General features: G+C 36.5%; 1 protein-coding gene across 2 annotated transcripts in view; it reads left to right on the plus strand.

The window, feature by feature from the left end:
• Window positions 1–4,340: 4,340 nt before the first annotated feature.
• LOC140135981 (protein VAC14 homolog) overlaps window positions 4,341–26,699 on the plus strand; it is a 30,001-nt gene continuing 7,642 nt past the window's right edge. The window contains exons 1-14 of one of the 2 annotated variants that reach the window (XM_072157684.1): window positions 4,341–4,473; window positions 6,892–7,106; window positions 8,262–8,412; window positions 10,064–10,231; window positions 10,681–10,743; window positions 14,594–14,701; window positions 15,671–15,780; window positions 19,621–19,727; window positions 20,566–20,703; window positions 22,028–22,139; window positions 22,821–22,950; window positions 23,907–23,972; window positions 25,283–25,485; window positions 26,258–26,432. In XM_072157684.1, the coding sequence (XP_072013785.1) occupies window positions 7,000–7,106; window positions 8,262–8,412; window positions 10,064–10,231; window positions 10,681–10,743; window positions 14,594–14,701; window positions 15,671–15,780; window positions 19,621–19,727; window positions 20,566–20,703; window positions 22,028–22,139; window positions 22,821–22,950; window positions 23,907–23,972; window positions 25,283–25,485; window positions 26,258–26,432 (1,638 nt within the window). In that variant the 5' untranslated portion in view covers window positions 4,341–4,473; window positions 6,892–6,999. The remainder of the gene's footprint in view (window positions 4,474–6,891; window positions 7,107–8,261; window positions 8,413–10,063; window positions 10,232–10,680; window positions 10,744–14,593; window positions 14,702–15,670; window positions 15,781–19,620; window positions 19,728–20,565; window positions 20,704–22,027; window positions 22,140–22,820; window positions 22,951–23,906; window positions 23,973–25,282; window positions 25,486–26,257; window positions 26,433–26,699) is intronic. The other variant, XM_072157685.1, reaches the window with a different exon arrangement.

Raw genomic sequence — 26,699 nt, forward strand, 5'->3', positions numbered from 1 at the left:
TACTTGATTTTGACATTTAAGTAATACGATAAAGTCATCATAGGCAGTAATGTGTTCGTTTTAAAAGATATAACAAAAATAATTATTTTAGTACTAGAAATACTATTCGGAAATTGCAGCAAGATTTGCAGATGTCTTTATTTGAACAGTACCAATTATCCAGTTTTGCTAGTTTTCCTAATCTTTGGGCTAAATTAATAGCATCATGCAGCTTCGCTATGTACTTTATAGCTTGTATGTGCTTTGTGTTCAGTGTGTACATAGGCTATTTACTTTTCAAATCTTGTGACAAATTGTGCTTGCTGATGCTTGTATAATGTATTATAGACAAATTATTAGAATGCATGTGCATCCCTAGCTGTACTGCATGTATGTAGCCCCAGTACTTGGCCCAGGTTGAATAAAATAAATAAACCTATGAATGAATATTTTATTCCCTGGATTATATTTGTTGGGACAAAATAATGATATAGTTTGACGCTTTGAAATACAGTTATGTTAATCATGATAAAGTTAGAAAGTTAAAAAATAATATCGAAATATTGTAAAATCAAACTATTCCCATCATATTGTATCAAAACAATATATTGAGAAAATAGATATGACCGATTTTGAAACTTTGATGGAAAGATAGCCCAGACCTGTTGTCTCACCAGAGAAGATGAGCAGAAGTCTTCCTATCTGATGATAAAAAACTCTAGGTATGATTACGAAAATGTTTTGATTTAATAACTATTATCTACAAAAATGTTATAACAATGCTTTATATAAAATGCTAATTTAAAACGTTTTCTGTTATGATGTGAAGGGTTAATATAAAAACAGGGAAAATCTGTTCCAACTGACCAGCAGGGAACCAAAGGATGGATCCAAAAGGATACAACAGTAGCAATGGATAAGATTAAAATCGTATAAAGTTAAAAATTCGTTTAACTTTGTTTATACGTTTTGTGTTATTCCCCCATTGGAAATCGATGTTGTGTCATATTTTTTAATTGTGAAGGGTTACTCATTCTTTCATTTCTCTTGACAATTTTTCATTTGCTCGCCCTATTCCTTTTAAAGGAATTTTTACTGTTCTCTGCTTGGAAGCTCTTGGGACGAAAATTTGTGCTCAGCTCAGGTGTATCGAGGTGGAAACTGTGCGCATGATGGTTTATAAGATCGTTTTTGTATAGAAACCTTTCCATATGTTAGTTACAATTTTGGGTACATGATTATGTAAAATGAGAGTAATTGATTACTGATTTCTTTTATGAACTTGGTGATTTTCAGTACTCCACATCTATCAAAAAACAAACAAAACAAAACAAAACAACAACAAAAAACACCAAAAAACGAATTGGTTAAAATGTTGAGCTATTTGTAGTAGGCCTATCAACATAATTGCACTGAAACATAATTAAGCCATACAAAGTTTCCAAGACCAAACTACAACACTGTTAAAGAAATTTCACTTTTGTGATTTTGGTAACTATTTTATAATTGTTTGTTCATTGCAAACTAAATTCCAAGGTATGATATCCAGCCGGGGGTAAGGGAACAGATATTTCTCACGGGGCAGCTTCCCCATTTCCCCCCTCTTTGCCTATAGGGGGTAATCAATATTGGTACGCAATTTGGACATTTACCCTCCCCCACCCCAAACCCAGGGCCCAAACACCACCCTGCTCATAATCATCGCACAGTTCATACCTTAGAGATAGCGAACCTTCAATAAATTAGTGATAGCGGACCTTATTCAAAATTAGTGATAGCGAACCTTATTTTAAATTAGTGATAGCGAACCTTATTTAAAATTAGTGATATCGAACCTTAGAACTAGCGAACCTTATTCTAAATTAGTGATATCGAACCTTAGAAGTAGCGGACCTTTTTTTAGGTATAGCGAACCTTTTCTCTATTAGAGATAGCGGGATTCTGATCTCCATAGACTTTACACGTTAGTGATAGCGAACCTTAGAGATAGCGAACCTTAGAGATAGCGGACCTTAGAGATAGCGGGATGTCACCGGTCTGGGTCTTTAGTATTATATTGTCATATGTATATATAATCCCCGTATGTCACATAATATGGGCCCAGGGCCCCAAACGCTAAAACATAGGGCCGGTCGTTACTCAGTAAATAAAGCAGCTACAATGCCCAGCTTGAGTCTACTGATAGCACTTGAGAATCATACTTCAACATGTACATGAGCCCCATAAGTCATGTATATTGGGCCGTTTCTCATCATATAAAGCAGCTTTATGGCTCAGAGTTGGTACACAGTTTGCACCTGAGAACTACATTGTTATATGTACATATGAGCCCCATATATCACATAATATTGGCCCCAGGGCCCCAAACGCTAAAACATGGGGCCGGCCGTTACTCAGTAAATAAAGTAGCTACAGTGGCCAGCTTGAGTCTACTGATAGCACTAGGAAATTATACTTCAACATAATTATGTACATGGGCCTCATAAGTCAAATATTATGGGCCCCAGGGCCCCAAATGTTAAAACAAAGGGCGGGCCGTTTCTCATCAAATAAGGCAGCTTCCGGGCTCAGATAGCACCTGAGAATAATATTGTTACTAACACCCACACACCCATCCACCCCACACACGGAGGACTAAACAGACAGATCGTATGATATCATAATTGGAAATACCAGCGTGATGCGTTAAGGCTGTTCCAGCTAAATTACATACCCATTGGCTGTTCCATTTAATTTACATACTCCCTTTGAAATGGCCCTAAAAAAGGCTGTTCCGTTTAATTTACATACACCCTCTGAAATGGCTGTTCCATTTAATTTACATACTCCCTCTGGAATGGCTGTTCCATTTAATTTACATACTCCCTCTGGAATAGTTTCCCCTGAATCATATTGCATAGCCTCACTGTGAGTAAGAGAGACTGACAACAGCACCCTATGGAGAATAAGAGAGACGACTCCCCTGGGGAGGGAACTTTTTACAATATATTTATTTTAAGTGCTACGACAGTGCAACCTACATTCAATTAAAGCTTGTGACTTGGACTTTCACTTTTTACACATACAATTTCTTTATTTTAAGGCCTCAGCAAATAAGGACTGTAAGTTTGGGTACACCGATAACATGCGGGTATAGCCGTATTTGTGTACAAATATATAGCCTTCTAGTCTTTCTTTCTGTTTGCTGCCACCTTGTTGCTTTTACCATGTTTACGTGGAAAATGTAATTTATAAATTGATGTCGCTGGCATGTTGAGGAGAGCAGGGTTGCTATTATAGGAGTAGGCCTACAGTGCAGAGAGTTGGAAATAATTATTTGTCTCTATGTGCCCAATTAATTGGGTTCCAGTTTAGCCTATATTTTAACAGCCGAATGTGCAATATTTTTACTAAGTGTATACTGATGCTTATACTATAAGTTATAGTATTTTACACTCTCAGATCATCATCCTCTGGGAATTTGGTTACTTTAGTATTCATAAGAGCTAATGGTATTTATGAAACAGCAATTTACCGCTGATTTAGTATCAGTATTGATGAAGTCGCTGATAAGGGCATTGATGAAGTAGCTAGTACTGATGATAGGGGTACGATGCAGTAGCTATCTACTGATGATAAGGGTATTGATGAAGTAGCTACCTACTGATGATATGGGTATTGATGAAGTAGCTATCTACTGATGATAAGGGTATTGATAAAGTAGCTACCTACTGATGATATGGGTATTGATGAAGTAGCTATCTATAGGCCTACTGATGATGATAAGGGTATTGATGAAGTAGCTATCTATATAGGCCTACTGATAATAAGGGTATTGATGAAGTAGCTATCAATGATGATAATCACTCTAATTATTTCGGATTATTCCCCGTATTAGTAGGGGCCTATATAGGCCTACTATTATTATCATTTGTTCTTGTGCAAAGACTGGTGAATAAATATGTTTAAATGCATGCTAACCATATTTTGTACTTTGTTCTCAACATTACAAAAATGACTTTAGCAATTAGCGTAGCAGGCTGACGATATTAATTTATTAAATGCACAAACAAATGACCAACTGTCACAAGTAGGCCTACACCAATCTGCATAGGGAGCCATCTATGCTGGTTGGTGTAGTGAGTTTTTTTCCGTTTTTTTTTTATTCTCTGGTAAATTGGTTCATTGGTCATTTATTTGCATATTCCATGTCAACTTGTCAAACAATTCCATGTTGAAAATTAACTCAACTTTTGATTTAGTACCGTAACTCGCATTATATAACTCGCCTCTGAACCTGACTGGACATGAAGTGGTTCACAGAACCTCATTAATATTCATGACCTGCTGTACGTGGTGGCGTAAAGTGCCACCTGATCCGATCATCTGACTGCTGATTGAGCGAGAAGTTGTGATTAAAGATTTTAGTACATGTAAATGTATGAGCTTTGGTTTGTCAAGGAAGTTGATGACGGACTTTTGATGAAGTATGGTGAACAATCATATTTTGTGAAGGTAAGCTATGTTATGTTTTATACTTTTGTGTTGTGAGTGACATGCATGATCGTGAATGTCATGAATGTGATCAGTGTGAGTAAGCTTTAATTAAAATCATGTAGCCTTGTACTTTGTAGGCCTATCGACATAAATATAAAATGCCAATGAACATGATCATGATGATGAATGAGTGTCAATGTCACAGAACAATATTAACATTATTATTTTCATGGCTGCAATCTCCGTTTATTTTCTACTATGGTCAAAATTATTTTTGTATTGTCCATCATGTTCAATTCTGTCGGTCGGACATCCGGGCACAAACCGGCTGACAATAGCACTGGAGTGAAAACAACATTCGCAATCACTGAACTCTGGAGTGTATCTCAAGCTATCACACTATTCTGTCGGTTCGTGTCACGTCACTTCCGGTTGATGATGTTCGAGTGAAAACAAGTCCCTGATTCGATTTTTGTTGATGATTCCTGTCATTGGTGTAATGTAAATTACAATCGCAAATAGTCAGTGGAATCAAACAACCGTTTCTAAGTCTTCAGAGTGAAAGAAACTTACTTGATTTACCGTTTATATTCGGTCGGTCCAAATTTAAAACGTCACTTCCGGTTGATGATGTTCGAGTGAAAACAAGTCCCAATGCGATTTTTGTTGATGATTTCTGTCATTGGTGTTATGTAAATTTCGATCGCAAATAGTCAGTGGAATCAAACAACCGCTTCTAAGTCTTAAGAGTGAAAGAAACTTACTTGATTTACCGTTTATATACTGACAAACTTAAAATTAAATTCCATGGTCGAGTGTCGTTTTTTCCCGAAATTGAATGCCACTCCAGCAACATCGCGACTATGTAGCCTCCTTCACAGCCGGTTTCTGTTGTTCACAACAAACCGTGCGCCACATGCAGTTTGGGCCAGAGACTAGAGATAGCCCGGATGTTCGACCGACAGAATACTGACAAACTTAAAATTAAATTCCATGGTCGAGTGTCGTTTTTTCCGAAATTGAATGTCACTCCAGCAACAACGCTATGTAGCCTCCTTCACAGCCGGTTTCTGTTGTTCACAACAAACCGTGAGCCACATGCAGTTTGGGCCCGAGACTAGAGATAGCCCGGATGTCCGACCGACAGAATTGTGCCAGGTTCGACTCCCTGCAAATAAAAATATGCGATAAGTTGTTTTCACTCCAATCAATGCATGAATGGATGTGACGTGAACCCGACCGAGAGAATAAAATAACATGGTTTAAAATTAAGTTTTAGGATTGAGAGGCAAACCTTTATAGTTTTACTCATTTGCTAGTCAGCCAAATTTGCCTAAACCGGGGCCCGAACACAATACATACGTATACATAGAAATTTAAAAGAAAAAATTTGTCAAGGAAACCTACATAAATATGTTGTCTATAGGCCTACTTCACTTGACCAAAATATATGATTTATTTTTGTGATGAGACAATCGCACATGGACTTTTATTTAGAGGGATTGTGATAGCAGTTCCACATAGAAAAACTGCACTATCATGAGACTATGCTGTTTTGTTTTTTAATTGGTGCATAAATGTTGGCTGAATATTTGTGATGAAAGTCAATCTTTGACAACATGTAATTTGGTTATGGAAAGTGCTATGACAAAACGGTTACCAGTTTTGGCTTTCTTTACTCAAGGGCTTAAATGTGATATAAAATGATGCTGTTTGATGGCAAATTTGAATTCACCTTTCATATTATACAATTAAATTAATAATCTGCGCATTAGTTATTTGGAGGGCATTTATGAAAATCTAAACATTTTGCGCCCCGAGGGATATTCTGAGGTCCAAAGCAAAATGTTTAGATTTTTCACAATGCCCGACCTAACTGATGCCATACATGTATAACTGATGCAAAGTTATTAACTGAATTCATAACTGTCATTTTTAACTCATCACTCAAAATTTGTTGAAATAAACAATTTTTATCAAAACTTATATTTCGTCCTTCAAAAAGTCAAACAGGCTAATACGGACTTACCAATTACAGCACTGCGCAATCACGCCATGTGCAAATATGGTACAGTTTGTCCACTCTGAAGTACAAAGTGACAACGCGCGCGTATATAGCGTGTTAGCAGTGCGCAGTGCTGCGTCTCTGCTGCAGGTATGCGTGTCTTCAAAGTCGGCACAATGTGTGCGTCTGCGTCGGTACTTTGTACTTCAGAGTAGACAGACTGTAGTTGCGTGTGCGTGAAGTGTTCCGGCGCAACAGATTTTCAAATTTCTGTGAGCAAACCCTGAATTCCGTGAATTTTTCTGTTTTTCCGTATTTAACAGAGAAATTGTGCCTTATAAGGCATTATAAGAATGTGCTACAAAATCTGATACTATCTGAAATTTTATTTTATTTCTATTTTTTTGTGTCTTTTTTTAATCATTATTCAGGATTGCCAGCCTACATTGTAGAAATCATCAGCTGTGTGACATTATTTTCATAACATCGCCTGTACGGATAGTTGATAGAAACTGATAAGTTGGAACCTGTGAATCAAAATGTCAGATAAAGTACAGGACTTCAGTCCGCTCACCCCAAACTGTGCTCGAGCTCTGAGTGATAAGATGTATGAGAAGAGGAAAGGGGCAGCACTAGAAATTGAAAGGTAGGTAGGCAAATATCTGATGTGAATCAATATACTTTGCAGGGTTCCACGGTCCTTGAAAGTCTTTGAATTTGGAAGCACCTTTTCAAGGCCTTGAAAGTCCTGGGAATTTGCACAAAGTCCTTGAAAATTGGAATTTTACCTAAAGTATAATTTTGACAAAATTTGGGGAGTGGAGAGGAGCTGTACACTTTCGTTAATACATGCCTCATAGTCATGGAGAGCCACATCATGATTTGTGTGTTGTGGTAAGTCCTTGAAAATCATGATTTTGGACCTTGAAAGTCCTTGAATTTTAAAGGCTTCAAGATGCGGGAACCCTGACCTTGCTACGATTGCTTTCAGAAAAGTACTGACTTTGTTTACCTTTTAGTGCTTTGTTTACCTAATAGTGCGTAGACAGCGTAAACACAGAAGTTTGGTCCCTATCAATTGGCTAATTCCATCGTCCCACAATCATGACAACAGACCGGTAATCAGATTGGTTGATTACACGTCAAAGCTGTATTCGGTGCTCATGAAGGAACGCAAAAGGGAATTAATATAATGCCTTTCCTATGTCGCTCGTGTGCGCATTGAACTTGGTCATAGCATCTAAGAGGCTCTCTGGAAGCTACATTGTAATAACTTATTAATTTATAGGATCATTTATACACCAGTTACTTTTTGAAGGTGTAGTACACATGCAGAAGTTAAAATGTCATACTGTAAAAACTTGATAGTTAGCATATATGTGCTTACTATCGAGCGCTTTTAAAACATGCAAACATGAAGTGCCCCATCCACAAAAGTGTAAAGGGTTTTGAGCAAATTATCGATACACATAGTTATAAGAACAAGTAAGCCTGCATATTTGTGTCTCAACCCCATGTAGCTCAGTTGGTAAAGCGCCAGACTTTGGTACAATTTCATGTTTCCAAAAGCGCTTGATAGTAAGCACATATGGTATGCTAAGTATTGAGTTCTTACCAGCCCTCGAATTAAGGATCTGAAGGGCACTGCAACTTTTTAGGGCAAGTTGAGAATTGCCTTGGATTTTCACTGAAAAGGACATGTTTTGAGGGCATTACGGCAGTGGGGATGGGCACCCACGGCAAAATGCCGTGGGTTACTTCGAGGGCTGGTTGCTTATGTTGACACATATTCTCTTTGCAGACTTGTAAGAGACCTGATTGCAAACAACAGTACAGAACAGATTGAAAGACTTCTCTCAGTCTTGGGCTCAGAGTTTGCATTATCGTCTAACCCTAATGCACGCAAAGGAGGACTCATTGCATTGGCTGCTATGGCCATTGGCTTGGGCAAGGTTAGTGATGTAGAGAACAAAAGTATCGGAGACCCAGCCTGATATAACACAGGAGATAGCATCGTTCCACATAAAAATATAATGCTACCTCCGTTTTATATCAGGCATTCATAACCTCATTAATAAACATGATGCGTGCGATCCAATTAATTAATATCTCACAATTGACTGCAAAATGCGTAATTGTTCCAATGTCGCACACAATTGACCGGCGTTTGTGAACAAACTGCGCGCGCTGCCTGCCGTATTTGGATTGCGCGCTACCATATTTGCATAGATTGTGATACGCACTTTTGTTATTGGTCGTCCTGTTTTAGCCTGATCGATTTTTGGAAAGGGAAGAATCGGAAGATGTAAAAATCATCTATTTTTATAAACTTTTGAGCAAAATTTTGTGATATTTTGTAAGGTGAAGAGATTAAAGTGACGGTTATGAATGAGGTTAATAACTTTGCATCGGTAATCTGTCGGGCATTGTGAAAAATCTAAACATTTTGCTTTGGACCTTGGAATATCCCTCGGGATATTCCTCGGTTCCAAAGGCAAAATGAGATTTTTCACAATGCCCTCCAAATAACCTATGTGCAGTTATTAACCTCTAAAAAGAGACACAGCGGGGTCTAGTTCAAAACAATACTTTTATTCTCATACTTAAACAGATCACCCTTAAAATCCAGTAAAGAGGTGACCGTATTTGCTGGAACAGGTTTGGGTTAGGGTTAGGGCTTCCGGCAAATACTGTCATCATCACTCTCAATCATTAAATTTACGTCCACTCTTTATTGCTGTTTTTTATTGAGTTCAACCAGTCACTCCCTGTACCCGAAATTGGTGAATCCATTGAGTCCTTCATACACGGATTAGAGAATAAACGATAGGAATTTTTATTTTGCCTATCCTCTACCGTGTGATAGACGACAGGCAGGTCCAATATTTTGAGTAGTGGATGCCGGCGCAACTACGATAAAAATATTGGACCTGCCTGTCGCTCTATCATAGGTAGAGGATAGGCAAAATAAAAATTCCTATCGCTTATTCTCATTCTTAGTCAGTTAAATATTATTTTAATAACTGTAAACAATTTTTTTTTTTTTTTACTAAGTTACCGTCATAAAAACTCCCCTCATTATAAAATGAACGAAACTTGTTTACAACTTTAAGTATTCTGTTGCGCTTACTGCTAGCGCGTTCGCGTATTCCGCACTAGTCTACGCATCCAGCGTGATACATACGCGCATCTCTACACGCTGTTACGGATTATCAAGACGCATGATGACGTGGGGTCGTCTACGGCCTGATAGACGGCACCCAAAATCATGCGATTGTCCAATCAGAAATGTGTCTACGAACTAGACCACTCCCACTGACTAAGAATGAAAAATATTCCCCTGTCTATGCTAAAACTTAACCCCCTGGACACTACTGGTCATTTGACAGCATTTCTGATTGGTTGATAACTTGAAATGTTCATTTCAATTGCCAATTATGACTTGGCTTTAAACCATTTATGGTCAAACTTGCATTTGCAGACGATCTTACTAATACCCTCCTTGATTGCTTCAAAATTGGACACAATATTAATTTTGGCCAATCTGCAGGTAGTTCTCATGGGGTTAATGACATTCTTTATTATTATTATTTTTATTTGCAGGAATCTGGAGCCTATCTACCTCAGCTTATCAAACCAGTTATAGCATGTTTCAGTGATCCTGACAGCAGAACCCGATACTACGCTTGTGAGGCTCTCTATAATATCGTCAAGATAGCACGTAGTGCTGTGTTACAACACTTCAACACTATATTCAATGTACTCAGCAAGGTAAATGTCAACAAAGTGCCTGTTTAGTGTAATTAAAAGCAGATGAGTAGGCCTACAATGTATAAATCAAGAACAAACCAAAAAAAAAAGAAGAAATTCAAAGAATGAGAGAAAGAGAAAGCAATCAAAAATCCTATTATAAAAATAATTAATATGGAAGTCCAACATTTTTATTTGTACCGTCTTCTTCATATCAGGGGAATGACCCTTTCTGACCGTCTTTGACCTTCTTTCATGCCAAAACATTTGATCTTGCTGTTTTTTATCATTCTTTCCTTTCTGAATTCTCTCAGATCCATTCTCTCAGATTTGATTATGTGGTCACAAGAACCTCTCACCCAAGTTTTAAATTGTGGCAATCATCTCACAGAAAAGGTCAAATTTAAGGGATAAATAAGGTTCTTTTTTATTTGTTGTTTAAAAATGTTTCTCTTCATGTTGTCTTGTAGCTTGCAGCAGATACTGATATCAATGTCAAGAATGGCTCAGAACTGTTAGATCGACTTATGAAGGTAAGCTTAAAAGCAAAGAAAAAATTTGTTTGATGGCAACCCAGGTTGGGGATCATTTAGGAGCTGTGCAATAATTATGAGCCCTGGTGGGAAGGTAAAATTGGGGGAGGGTAAGCAATTTTTGGCAAGCTCATAATAATTGCACAGCCTTAGCATTAAAAAACACACATGTACCTCTTGTAGATTGAGATATTAAATACAGACATTTATATAAAGAGTGAAAAGATGAAAAGTCACATTAAAGGAATATTTGGTGATCCTAGCATCTTCTTTTTATGAAATTGTTTAGTAGATATCCACAAAAAAGCTTATTTCCAAAATTTCAGTTGATTCTGATTTTGTTTTTGCGAGTTATGCATGATTATGTGTATTACACTGCTCCATAGACAATGTATTGTAATTTCATTCTGGTGTACCAGAACATAATTCAAATTTCACAATATTTTTGCTAAACGAATTAATCTGCAAGAAAGATTTTGTACATAAACATGTAGCCAGAGGTTTCCAGTGGTATAAAAATCTCAACTTTTTTTGAGAAAAGTGGGGGGACAATCACCAGACGTAGGAATGCAATTCGTCATGATTATGAAATGAATGGTGCCGTTCTAGACCGTGTTAGTTCCATCAAAGATCTTGGTCTTGATATTTCCTCGTCTTTCACTTGGGATGATCACATTAACAGGGTTGTTAAAAAGTGTAACAAAAAACTTGGTATGATTAAACGCACCATTGGCTTCAATGCCCCTCGTAATGTATCCAGGACTTTGTACTCAGCCTTGGTTCAGTAGTGATTTGGAATATTGCAGTCCCCTCTGGAGTGGTACCTCAAAGCGCAACATCCAGAAAGTTGAGGGGGTCCAGAGAAGGGCAACTAAATTCATTTTAGATTGTCCCGAGGCTGAGTACAAAGAAAGGTTAACAGAGCTAACTCTTCTTCCATTAAGTTTTAGAAGAGAATATGTTGATCTCAATATATTTTTCAAGTGCAATCTGGGATTATATGACATCAATCTAGATGATTATGTAGTTTTTAATGGTATTAACAAAGACCGTCCCACCACCAGATTTTCCTCTGATCCTTTGTTGCTGGTAAATCAGCTTTCTAAAACTGAGTGCCACAAGATGGGCTTTTTTCAGCGTATGGTGCCCATTTGGAACCAGCTCCCTAGTATTATCAGATCTACAAATTCTGTTGCTTCATTTAAGCAACAAGTTTTGGAGTTTTACCAGTCCAAATTTGCTCGCACCTTTGATGCAACTTCTGTTTGCACTTGGACCTCCTTTTGTAATTGTCCAAATTGCAGGCAAATGTAACTTACCTGCATTTTCCCCCTCTAATTTATTTTTCCCTTCCCTTCTTTTTTGGTTTTGGTGGGGGCGGTCTTAGAGGTGCCTGGCACCTGTTCGCTCCAGCCATTCACTGGACTTTTAAAACTAATGTTCCTTTCATAATATTGTGTAATTTTTGATGTAACTTATATGCAATATTATATATTTTTTGTAATTCTGTGCCAGTGATAAAGTGTAATAAATAAATAAATAAATAAATAAATAAATGATGCTGTGGATCACAAAATGCCCTTCTAAGATGATTCCTTTCATGATATGAAAATCTGTTTATCAATTATATAAAAGTATGTCTTTAAATTAAATAGAAACAAGTTTCTGCATGTCGCTATTTGTTTATTCTAGTATCTCCACTTACTTAAATATTTCAATCATGTGGTGCAAGAAAAATACCCACTATTGTGGTTCACTTTTGAGTCACACACTAGCCACAATTCATCATGCATGTACAAGAAATTTATATAGGGTGTCCCAAAATGTTTAATCCTGACATTTAAAGAGTATGATGTTGAAGGTCAATGTTTGCTTTTGTGCAATAATTTATAGCAATGATTGGTGAGTGCAAGTTGATGAAAAGATATTGTGATTCTAATCCATGTTTAAGGGGGTACTACACTCATTGGATTTTTTTGTGTTTTTAAATTGTGGTATGCAAAATGAAGGGGCAGATCTTCTTGTTTTATTGGTGGCATCAATATCAATGTAGCTTACATGCTTTTAAATGTAGAAGCCAAAAAGTGGTACATCACTAATGTACCACTTTTTGGCTTACCTTTAAAAGCATGTAAGCTACATCGATATAGATGTCACTTGTAGAACGAGAAGATTTGCCCCTTCACTTTGCATACCACTTTGTGCAACTTTTTTTTAAATGCAAAAAAAAAAAGCACAAAGAAAATACAATGGGCATAGTACCCCTTAAGGGAATAAACCAAGAGTTTGATGATGTCCTATAAATGGAAGTCTTTTCATTAAGAGGGAAGAGGTAAAAATGTCTCATTATGTTTGTAAAAAATTAGTTAAAATATCTGTCAAAGTTGATCTTTTTAGGTTGAAATTTTCATAATTTCACATTTAAGTTACAGGGAGGGTGGGTCATCCTCCTAACAAAAGCATTTTCGTTTATAGGATGCATATCAAACTTTTGGGTTGTTCCCTAATAGCAAGTACAACTTTATACTACCATAAGAACTTTAACTATTGATAGGTGATAATCATTTTGGGGGACACCCTATATGTACATATATCAGGTCTTGAAAGTCTTTTATCTGTGATACATGTTACAACTGTTGATATCAGGCCTGGAAGTGTTGTGGAATCCAGGGAAGCTTATTTCAGAAATTTCAGGATTATGAAGAGAATATTGAAATTTGGAATAAAATTTTGCTTCCAGTAAGAAATGTATAAATTTAGAAAAATTGGACAATTGTGCTCTTATGGAGTGAAGTTTGACCTACAATGTATCTCCCAGGTATAGCCCTAATTTATATTCTGCCCAAACCAGTTGATGGCAAATTAAAATCAATATTTATATGAATTCATTATCTACATGTATCACTATTATGAAAGAAATTTCAATCAGTGGAGGAGGGTAAAAGCTTACACATTTCCTCATGGTTCAATTTTAGTCATGACATGTGTGTATTTTTCCTGTATTACAGATGTTGTTGTCATAGGTTGGTAACCCGTATCAATCTATTATTTCCTTTACCACAATCAGGATGTCCCATCCTACTTTGTATGGTTATAGGGCTATGGTATGACCCTGTGCAAAGGATAGAGATTAATTTGTATAAACATTGTACAAACATGATAATTTCCATATAAACATAAAGTTTACATTAATTTGTTGCCCAAAATGATGCGATTGCTGCTGACTAGGCCAATGTGACACAATTTTACATAAGACTTTTATTGAAGAAAACATGAATTTAGATTTTCAAAAAAAGTTGAATTCTTTAATAATCTATTTAATTATATGTGTGTGGGGGTGTGTGTGTGTGTGTGTGCAGTGGCAGTGCCAGGGTGACATTAGACATTACCCCCCACCACCACCACCACCACCATCCCCCAGTGGCAAGTTTTTTTTTCCCAAATCCTCCCCTTCTGGGCAAATTCCACTTTGGTGCCAACAATGCCAAGTTTTAGACAATCTTTTCAGATTCCTAATTTTCCTCCCCTGGATTTTTTTTGCATGCTAAGATTGTGTTACAAGGAATATAGAGGGGTAGTTGCACTCCCTCATGTTTTGTTTTGTCTTTTACGGGGATTATGTACTTGACAGTATTATCCTGTCACAGCAGTGTGGTTGGATACAGGTGCCGATAGAAAGTCGCACTATGGCACACACCCAAAGTCACAGACATATATATTCACAGTTGGTAGACAGCAAAGAATTCAGTATACTCAGGCCCAACTTTAATAATTGACCCCTGTGTCACCTGCAGTAGCTGGTAGATATGTTTCACCATTGACATCTTAAAGTTTATCTTGTATCTTTCAGGACATTGTAACGGAGAGTTCATCATTTGACCTGGTAGCTTTTGTACCTGTATTGAGGGAACGGATGTACACTACTAATTCATTTGCCAAGCAGTTTGTACTCTCATGGGTAAGAAATTTAATGAAATAATAACAATATACATGATTGGTTATCTGATAGCCTTTTTTGTTATCATCAGAATAGCTACATGGTTTTAATTCTTATATACCAGTAGTTACTAATGGTGTGTAACCACTTGGCAATTTGACATACCGTATTGTTTGTAATAAATGCTCCCCCTCTAAAAACGCTCCCTCCCCTCCAATTTTTCTGTGAAAAATTGACAAAAATGCAAACATTTCCATGCTATATCGTGTGAGTAAGCTTAAAACTTGCATCAGTCATGTCAGTCTTGTCAGAGACGATCACTAAATTGCATGGACAAAACCTATTATGACTCAAACTTCCATCCATTTCATTGCCTAATTATGGTAAAATTTCACCAGATTCTTGCTTGATGATGCACTTACGGTTGTAATTTTGACGTATTTACCACAAAAATATAATGGTAGTAGTACTTTGTACAGGAGCACCATTGGGAAATTTAATTTGATTTTAAAGTTTTTTTCACTGACAATTCACCTCCAATAAACGCCCCTTTTGGAAAAATGCAACGCCCGGGGCGTTTGTTACAGACAATAGGGTATTTGAGACAGCAAAAAAAAACCCCAAACAAACAAGCAATAAACAATTGAATGTCAGGTAAAATAGACTTGACTTTGATATCCTAGAAATACCGCTTTTCTAAAAGTTTCCTGGTTTCATGACATTTCAATTAAAATTGACAAAATTCAGGAAATCTTTGCTCTACCCTTCCTGTGCAAAAGGATAGGGAAAATGCATTTCAGGATTTGTCCTTGTTTTTTAGGAAGTTTTGACAACGCCAAGTGGCATTTCTGCATATATCTGTATATAGTTGATAGCTGATTCTATCTATTTTTATATCATTCCACATAACAAAAGTAGACTCTATCACAGACATGAAACTCTTGGTTTAGTATGGTATGTGATCATTACTTACTGAATTATTTTGTGCAGATAACAACTCTAGCCTCCGTCCCAGACATCAATCTCTTGGTTTACCTACCAGAGATACTAGATGGAATGTTTCACATATTGGGTGACCAAAACAAGGAAATCAGAAAAATGTAAGTATATCTCATAGAATTTTTTTTTTCTTTAAGCAAGAAATTTCTATAGACAAATTGACTGGTGTTTTTTTCATGTGTCTGTCGAAGTGACAATAAGGATCATTAAAATGACCACCATGAACAAAGAAGAGGGGCAGTATATAAGGGTCATGAATTCTAAAACCTCCATCCTCATATCTCAACTTATACATATATGGTAGTAGTAGCCCTTTCATATTTTCCATGAAGATAACCTAGGGTCTTATCTAGCTTGTGAGAAAATTTTGTGTTAATATCATTTTCATTTGTTGTAGGTGAAGTAAAATGAAATCAGAATTATTTGATTTGTGGAAATGGAAAAAATCTGTACATGTTAGCACAGCAGACATAAGTAGACCATATAATAGCCTACCATTTGGTCACTTCAGTTGGATTTAAGGCCAGAGTAATGGAAGATACATTCGTCCACGCCCGAATTTGAGATTTCTTGATATTTATCAACACTAAGATGTATTCTTTCACTTGAAACTGATTAAATACAACTTGTTAATATTTACACGTATTTTTGCTTGATTTATTTCACTCTTTTCAACTCTAAAAAGTCACATGGCTCAAGACAGCTTAGTAAATTGGCGGAAATAATGAGTCAGAAATGCTTGAATGCGAAATATTGTGATTCTGCGATGCGATTCGTCGTCAAGCGACGCCTTGCATAACTCTCTTGCGCGTATATCCAACGCAGTCAAGGCGCATTCGGTATGTTGTTAACGCCGGCAAATGTGGTGTGAACAAAACAAAAATTTGCAGTCAAAATGCCACTTAGATTTTTTAATTATTTTGAATTTTGGCGCACACTAAAAGCAGACATTATAAATTCATTGGTGCAAAAAGATGCATATTTAGACCATGCACCATATACAGCTTTTACAAGCGTGAAAGTCTTGCCGTTTTAAAATATAAGGACATTTTGTGCATAATTTTGACATTTTTTTACTAAACGTCGATTTCTCATAGTTCACTTTTGACAATATTGCACGATTTTTTGTGACAAGATAACTCGAAAAATATGCAAGGAAAAGGTAAACTTTTTGCACTATCGTTTAGAGTACATCAAAGTCTAGGGAAGGTTTTCTCATTTTTTCAAAATATTTGTTTTAAACAAAAATATACACCATTATGTGCATTTTTAGCTGAATAAAGTGACAAAATTGCCTTTTTCACATGTTTTTTTTCAATTTTTCGAAAAAAGAGACGAATTTCAAAAAAATAAAAAAAACCTTCCCTAAGTTCATGTCTCTTCTTCATAAAAAGCTAACTCAAATTTGTTTACTCGAGCGGATTTTTTTTAAAGTTGTCACAAAAAATTGGGGTAAAAAGTGATTTTTATGATTTTTTCAAAAACTCGAGATTTTTACAAAAATCTGACGTCACCATGGGATTCCTTGACTCATTTCCTTTCCAAAAATGTATAGTTTTATATACTTTGGACATACAATTCAGAAATAATGATGCTCGAAAAGGTCCATGTTCGCTCCCATTACACTGCCCTTAAATGAAGCTGACATAAAGACAAATATTGAAAAATGTGTAAAAAGCTGGTTCACTTCAACAAAAACCATTGGTTTTTAGCAAAGAAAAGATTTAAGAGCAGATATGAACTGTATTCAAATTTAATATTTTTCTTAAAAATGCCCAAATGCCATTTATGCAGAAATTGTGTGTATTGGGAAAAAGGGCTGATTGGAACCATTTTAAACCTATTGTTAGTTGTCAAAGTTTGCATAAGTGAGAAATGACTGCACTATATTGAGCAAATATTATCAGCTGACAAGTGTTAGTCATTACCTTGTGGTGATTTAATTTAAAGGGAATCTGTACCATAAACTAATCAATGGCTAATATAGTTATATACCCCTAAATTAAACATACCAGACGGTCTATATGAATTTCGGAATATTCCTAACAAAGAAAAAGCACTTTTAATCCTTCATTTCTGCCATTCAAGGAAGCCGCCATGATAGCTGCTTGCAAATCCTTGCTGCCACAAGCGGTAGTGTAACCTTTCACACAGACCCACTGAGGTTCGTTGACGGGCAAATCAATTGTGTGTTGCTGTGTGGCATTCGCGACCCCCACCGCGAATTTTGGTTTTTAGTGCTGTTTTAAAACTTTTTGTATAAATTTTTTTATGTTCGGGGTACCGTTACAGCGTAATAAAAATACATCGGGTATCAATATGGCAGCCACCATGGATTGCAAACTGACCGGTGATCGTCATAAGGAATTAAGAATTTCTCCTTTATTTGGACGTATGTAAGCTTGGGACTTTTACTGTTTGCCGTTTTTATTATTACTGCAACTATATAGCCATTGATTAGTTTATGGTACAGATTTCCTTTAAAGGGAGTCTCCGGCAATCTCAACATTATGCCTTATATGTAAGAAAAATAATTATCAAACACAAATCACATGGTTTTATTTAAAACATACTCTTAGTGACTATAAAAACATCCGTCTCTCAACATGCGATATTCAAAATTCCCGGGCGACGAAATTATTGAGTGCAATGACATCCTAGTAATACAATGAAGGCTGACGACAAGTGAGCACAAATAACCATCATGTCATTGCACTTGGACAATTTCGGCGCAGGAATTTTGAATATTGCGTGTTGAGAGCGGACTGTTTTTATTCGTTTTTATGGTCAATATGAGTTTGTTTTAAATAAAACCATTTGATTTGTGTTTGATAATTATTTTTGTAACATATACATGTATGGCATAATGTTATGTTTTGCCGGAGACTCTCTTAGAATTAGAATTTCAATTTTTATAATGTTTATAGCTGGTTTGTATAAGGATATAAATGTGCTTCTAAATTGGAACAAAATCAAACAAAACAATCGAAACAAAACAATGTGAAACATGTTTCTACAAGTTAGAATTGGATTTCACATATGATATATCAATCAGCTGATAAATACGACCTACATATTATAGGGTATCCGATACTCTCACTTCCTGGTGTATGTTTATCTGTTACACTCATGTTATTACATGTGATTTCTTTATATGGTCTAACATAGTGAGAAACGGATGTGATGGTGGGTTTTTTGCGTGCGTTTTGTTGTTGTTAAACTTTCAATCCTTGTGCTTTTGTTGTGATATTTCTTATAATAACATGGTTTTCTTACAAAGCATATTTTAGTATGCCTGAGATATTGAATAAAACACACGGTTTAGAAAAGTGGTACTTTTAAAGGGAATTTGAGTGTACAAATGTGAAATATTAGCATTTTCATAGCCAGTTTTGAATTGCCTTTTGTTAGAGTTAGAAAGGAAGGTAAAGAACGAAGAAGGAAGAATCAAGTTCTTAATTGTCTTGTTTGGGAGAGTTTCAAAAAATGAACACAGCGTGCCATTTTAGTGTGCGTCCAGCAGGGTTGTAGCTAGGACATTTTGAGTGATGGGTGGCATTTGATGAAAATCTTGCATATTTGGCCATTTGTTGTCAAAATTGATCAAAGTCTTGACTAATTCAACAACATTGTGCAATCTTGGACTCTTGAGTAGTGGGCTTCAATGCCAAAATTGCAGTTGAGTGGTGGGCTCCAAAACTGAGTGGTGGGCTCTGCCACTCACCTGTAGCTACAACCCTGGCACCCAGTAACCTCCCTTGGAGGGGGGGGGGGGGGTTGATGATGTGGGTACACTGTTGTGGTTGAGTGCTGGGAACACAGGCATTCATCTTGCTGTATTAATTATTCTGATTGTAGTTCAAGCTGATTTGGTGAATATGAACCAGTGGGTTTTTTATTTGAATTCTTAAAATATATTTTTGTTTTACTTTTGATAACAGGTGCGAGTTTTGCTTGGTAGAATTTCTGAAGGAGATCAAGACTTCACCTCACAGTGTAGATTTTGCCCCAATGGTCAACTTCCTTATCACACATAGTCAGTCAGACGGTGAGTCAGTCAACAGAGAGCAAATCCTTACACCAATTATATGTTTTTTATCATAATTATATCACATATAATTAGGCCTAAAAAATCATATTGCCTTTAAAGCCTTTAAAGCTCAAAATCAGGGTTTGGTCAGTCGGCAAACTTTTCTCTTTTAATATTTTGCTACATACAATATTAGAAATGCAAGTTGACCACAAAGTACAATGGTAAACAATGATTTATAAGGTTTGTCAGGCTTTTTAAACAATATATCAGATATAACAGGCAAAACATTTTTATACCAAATAAATAAAAATATTCAAATGTGAAAAAAAAAACCAAACAGCAACTCTATTTTTTCAGATGTGAAAATTGAAATATAAAAAAAACAATGCAACCCACAAACTTCTTTTGTTTAGGCCTTAATACCGCAAACATTCGCCTAATGGCGCTATGGGCTCCCTTGACATAACTGGAATTTTAGACACAAACTAAAAGCGCCCTCCCATAAAAATACCACCAGCAATTAAGGGCACATGACCCTTAATTCTTGTTGGGATTTTTAGAGGAGAGAGCTCTCTATTTGTACATGAAATTTACCCCAAGGCAAAGGAGCTCAGGTGCGCCATTAGGCGAATGTTTACGGTATTTAGAACAGAAAAGAAAATAATTTCACATTGAATATATTAATGAAATCTTTGGCAAACTTCTATACTTAACTCAAAATGTAAACAGTGTTTAAAGTCTTTGTAAAGTTATGATTGTGTGTTAACATTTGCTTCATCTTTTTGAATGCAATGTAAATGTGACAATGTGCACTTCTGTATCATCAGCATTTGTTTTGCTTTCTCTTCTCCAGATGAATTGATTCAGCTTACAGCCATCACATGGGTAGGAGAATTCCTCAACCTCGCAGGCCGTACCATGCTACCATTTGCATCAGGCTTACTCAATGCAACTCTGCCATGTATGGCATATGAAGATCCCAGAAGGAAAGATATCCTTTATTATTTATTAATTCCAGGCTGGGTATGGGTGTTGGCATAGATGTAGATCTATTGCTCTGTGTATGTTTCTACTATCTTGTCAGTTACCGATCAATGCTCGGCCTCACAGGTTTTTCTCCTGGTGCTCTGGTTTTTCCTACTGCATCTAAAATCAGACCTCTTCCCATATCCCTGTCCCATTATATTCTGTTAACATCCCTCTGATTTAGTAACCACTATTGGGCTTTGTCTGGCTTCAGCCGAATGTTATAAATAACCTACCATATCTGTAACAGTATTCAAGTTACATAAAATGATGTTAACGTAAAAAGGAAACAAAATTACAATTCAAATTGAACATCAGTCTTCAAGAAAGGTAGGGAGAGAGGTTATCAACTGAATGGGCAATATACAATATCATGCATTATTATGTTTTGGTGAGTCCAAGTATGTGAAAATATTGGATCCAAAACATAATAATGATAAAATTGGATGCTTTACCCCCAATATTTATTGGTCCTGTAAACATGGTAAGTATGTAACCATAAGTATCATTTTGGCTTTTGACAATTAATAATTTTGAGCTTGTAATACATTTTTGTATGTGTAAGTCTAGATAATATAAGCTTTTGTAATTGTTTGTTATTTTGTACATGTATATGCACGGCCCCAAGGAAGAACAACTTTTGTTGAATTGGGCTTTCCGTGTTGAAATAAAGTCTAATATTTAAGATATTGGACTTGACTACGTCTCGTCCAATATTTTTAAACTCATAGCTCAACCAATATATATGGGCTCAATCGATCCAATTTTATATCATAGTTGTATTGGAATAGTGTGGATAAAGAACAACCTCATTCAGATTCTCTCAGAATGGGCTATTCCATTTAAATTCCACACTACCCCTGTGGAAGATATAGCTAAAGTCTGCCACAGAGGGAGTATAAGTTTCAAATAGAATAGACAATTGGGTAACTTCCATTTGGAATACTCACTCCAGTTGTGACAGATATAGATCAAGCTGTAATACAGGGGGAGTATGGGTTTCAAAATGATTCACTCTGACCAGTTACATTTGAAAAACATACTCCCCCTGTGGAAGATGTTTCCAAAATCTTCCACAGGGGTAGTGTGGATTTTAAATGGAATAGCCCATTGTGTGCGTGTGGGAAGAGTATGCATGTACTTGTATTTGAGAATGATGGTTTGTGTGCATGCCTGTGTGCTGATGTCTTTTTGTTTTTTGTGATGCTATGTTATTGAAGCAAAATCAACCAATAAGTGTAATATAAGAACATACTGTAGCGGTATTTCATCCTTGACTGTTTGCTTACATATCAAAGAAGCCAGTAAATCAGTAAACCAGAATCTGATGAGGCTTATCACTAAAGATGATGATAAAGATGATGATGAAGAAACAGAAGCAAAGACTACTGGTCCTCTCATGTAAGTGTGAGTCTGTCTGTCCATCTGTTGTTCTGATGGTAGTTTCTTTCTGTTGTGGTGTCTGTCTGTTCATCTCTCTCACTTAATCCCTTCCTTGTTCACTTTGTCTTTGCTGTCTGTCTCTCTCTCCCTGTTAACTTCTCCCTCCCTCCTCTAACACTCTCTCTCTTCCTCTCTCTCACTCTCCCTCTCTCTCACTCTCCCTCTCCCCCCTCCCTCCCTCCCTCCTCCCTCCCTCCCTTCCTTCCTTCCTTCCTTCCTTCCTCCCTCCCTCCCTTCTTCCTTCCTGCCTTCCTTCTATCCTTCCTTCCTTCCTTCTTTCCTTCCTTCTCTCTCTCCCTTTCCTTTTATCTCTGCCTCGCCTTCTTTTTCTCTTGCCATCTTCATATTCCCCTCTTCCCCTCATTAATCTACTTTTCTGTGGATTTCAATTTTGACTAATTTTGCACAAATATAAACTGACATACCTGCTAAATGGTGAGAAATGCAATACATTCTGTTTGCAACAAAGAAATTATTTACTGCATTATTCCTGCCAAATCCATCAAATTTGGTAAAAGTGCACAAGAAGTATCTATAATGTTTAATTTACCTGCAGTAAAATGAAGTAGAGGGAGGGAGAGTTCAAAAAACTTGGATATTTTATTTTTATACGCTTTTGATTGCTTTGTTTCACTACAGGGTATCAGTGAAGTTTGAGATAGCAGCCATGGTGGAAGTATTAACTAGGTATCTTAATCATGAGTCAATGCAAACAAGGATAGCGGTTCTTAAATGGATATATCACTTACATATGAAAACTCCAAAGAAAGTAAGTGTTTAGTAACTTCCAATAGCTTTCAGAGAAGACCAGACCCCTCTTGTCTGTGGTGCGCACACACATGTAAACACGGAACTCTCAGTCATTCCACTATCGTAACAATTACAGACCGATAATCTGATCGATCACACATCAAAGCTTTGTTCGGTGCAGACTGCAGAGCAGCGCTCATGAAGGAACGCAATTCCCCACCAATGTCACACGTTAACAGGGTGCCGTCGACCATCAGAGCAAGAGATGGTCATTCTTCTCTGGAAGCTAATTTAGTTAACTTATAATAAATCTAGAACCTGAAAATAGTGAGGATCAAGTTAACTTAGATTGTGAGATAGGCTTTTGCGATAGGAGTTCATAACAATTAGTTTGTTTTTAGTGGATTCACTGTCGGAAAAGTTTGGAACTGTCAATAGTTGTTGTTGGACATTTCCGAACTTGTTCCAACAGCAAATTCTCTGAAAAACTTACTAAAGGAACTTAGATTTAAGTTAGTGAACTTGTAAAAATTATAATTGTGAGGATCATAGTGAAAATTTTCTTAAGTCTCAGTGACAGTTGAGGTACTTAAATATGTCATATTCTGATCCCTGAAGGTAGACAGGTTTTTCTTCATGTGACTTGCTGGGAGGAGTGTTTTTCTTCTCTATAATGTTTTTGCTTTTGGCTCTTGTTATCTACCTTTGTTAGTCAGCATGCGCATGTTAGCTAATAAGCTTGTATAAAGTTTGTCCAGTCAGGTTCTTTTAGGATGTTAATGTGGTGGGACTTTTGGTTTTTTTCTTCACAATTGTGATTAGAATTTGAGCTATAGGTCATTTTATTATCTGGAGTAAATCTTAGGGCAGGTCCTGAGTACAAGTCTGTAATTGATTGCATTTATTGTTAAAATGAAAGTGATTCATGATGATTGGGAAAGTTATGTATAAATTCTTTTCCTTTTTTTCCAACAGATTTTTCAGCATGTGGAAGAAGTGTTCCCAGTACTCATCAGCACACTCTCAGATCCTTCAGACGAGGTAATCAAATTGACTTCATTTAAGGGTCGTGACATTTGATTCCTGTCACCGACCTTTCATTTTTGTTCACATGTGTACTTTGATTATTTTTTATTAAGAGCAAGGTCACAAGATCAATTTGTTAGACCAACAAGATGATAATAATCTCATAACCGCAGACAGTTAGGATACCAATTCCATCTGTGCACTGACATGTGTGATATTAGCAGAGTATAATAACAGAATTGTGACAGTGAGAGTTGATAAAATGAGACCTTTCCAACAAAATGACAGGAAAGTCTTAATTTTTTATTTTGACTTATGTCCAGATTCGTGTTCGGGATCTATTGTTTTCTATTGTTTTCTGACATGTACATGAACCATATCTCTTTTTTCTTTCCTTTGCGACTTTCTGCTCATTTTGCAAGAACCACACTCGTTCTCATCAACAGAACTTGTACTTTATGTTGACTTCATACTTTAACAAAGTGGTTTCAAAAACATGTTTCAGAATAAAGGAAAGAGCTTTAAACTTACATAATATAAAATATTTTCCATAAAACTGATAAGAATAAGTTTGAAAAGAAAAATGATAAGAATCAGTTTGAAAAAGGCTTAGCGACCGCAAGCCGAAAGCTCACGTAAGTGAACATTTTTGTTGTGAGAATAGTCATAAATTCATCAATATAAGAATAAGTGCGTATAACTTATGTAAGGAATTTCAACCCTTAAATTATCTACACAAACAGGTGCTCCAGAAATTGAACAAATTTAGCAGAGTATATGTGATTAATGCAGTTGGAAATACATCAAATTTGAAGATTCGTACTGCTCTGCGTGCTGGCTTTAGGCATTAGAAACAAATTAGTTTGATCTTTCGATTGACCATCAATGCCTGGTCGATCCTTATTATTTATGAAATCAATGGATTTATTATTGTTAATTTGTACCTGTAGCGATATTGGCCAATATGAATTTAGCATTAATTCTGATTAATAAGTTAATAGTTCATTAATTGCAAGCATCGAAGCAGCATCGATGGTCAATCCAAAGATCGGACAAATTTGTTTCTGGTGCCTTAGGCTTCAAAAAAAGTTTTGAGATATTTTTTCATAATATTAAGAGTTATTTCAAGAACCACTGAACCAATAGTGCCCTTGTTTGTACCCATTTTAATGCATTGTTCAATCCTATTCCAATTATGGTCATAAAAATGTACAATTCTGAAATTTTTGAAGTAAAAAAATTGTCACTTGTCGTCTGCAGTCGACACCCAAGTGGAGGGTGTTAATAGTGTGTTATAATTATGACTTCATTTCATACAATTTCAGGTAGTTCTGTTGGATCTTGAGGTTTTAGCAGAAATAATCTCCTCCCCGTCAGGACCAAAGACAAGTAAAGGAAGTCCAACCAAACCAGAGGTGAAATCGGTGAAGGGGATGAATATCTACTTCACAAAGTTTATGTTTAATCTTCTCAAGATTTTTGCATCGGATCAACAGCTGTTGGATGACAGGGGGTCATATATTATTAGGTAAGCTTGTCATAATTTAGGCTCATACTAAAGTTTGTGGTAAGGAGATTTTTAAAATTGAAAGTGGAACTAAATGTTTGTGGTTTGGCGGTTCACCGCTGGCAAACTGGTCAAAAAGGTTAAGTCCGACTATGAGATCGCGTCCCCTATTTGATCGGATCAGAATCCAAATGAAACCATCTACAATCTGACCAACACCACTCCACTGGTTGCCAGAGTCAAGATTCATCAATTCAAATTTCTCGGCCATATACTGCGTCTTGAAGACGGTGAGCCTGTGAAAGAATATGTCCTTTATATTCCACCACATGGGAAGAGGAAACCGGGACGGCCGCGCACAGTGCCGCACACTGTACTTACCATATGTCCAACACCTCCTGGGAGATACTGAAGGGATGCTGCAGCCAAACAAAATTGTTTCGCTTGCCCAAGATCGCAGCCGGCTGATGAAGATTTGATTTGCATGGAGTTTCTTATGATCAGCATAAGTATTATACCTATAATAGGGATCCATGTAGTTTGGAATTGATGGATCTCTAGTCCAGTTATAAGAAGTATCATTCATTGTTCTAATGTAACCAAAAATCACCAATGTTTACTAAATGGGCAATCATCGCTAGAATGTGAATCAGGACCAGTTGTATAGTCCCTAGGGGATTCTGTTATCCATATGCTGGAAGTGTTCAAACCACCAGATTCTCATCTTTCTGAGTGATACCAGTAAATAACTTGCAATTTGCCTATGAAACTGGTTTCTGTTTTCATTTTTCAGGCAGTTATGTTTATTATTAAATGCGGAGGATATCTACAGGACTTTATCTGAAATCTTGGTTGCCAGTGACGATCTCAAGTTTGCCACTAATATGGTCCAGACATTAAACAGTATATTACTCACTGCTACAGAGTTGTTTGAACTAAGGAATTCGCTCAAAGATCTCAAAACAGAGGTAAGAAAATCATATGAGGAGTGCTTTTCGAGTCAGAAGCATACATTGTAAAGACTGAATAACACAAAAATTATTAACACAAAATCCTGTTAATATAAACTCAAGTCTGAGGCCCTAACAATTTTGTGTTAACAAGGTTCCACTGTATATTGTTGCAGCACCCCTAGTTATTTGTCCTATCATCACTGGGCAGGAAAAATCTCCTATGTGTCAATGGCCCCTGAACATGGTTAGAGCAAAACCTCCTATGTAACCTGTTGGCAGTTT

This window comes from Amphiura filiformis, chromosome 16 (assembly GCF_039555335.1).
Source record: "Amphiura filiformis chromosome 16, Afil_fr2py, whole genome shotgun sequence".
Lineage (NCBI taxonomy): Eukaryota > Metazoa > Echinodermata > Ophiuroidea > Amphilepidida > Amphiuridae > Amphiura > Amphiura filiformis.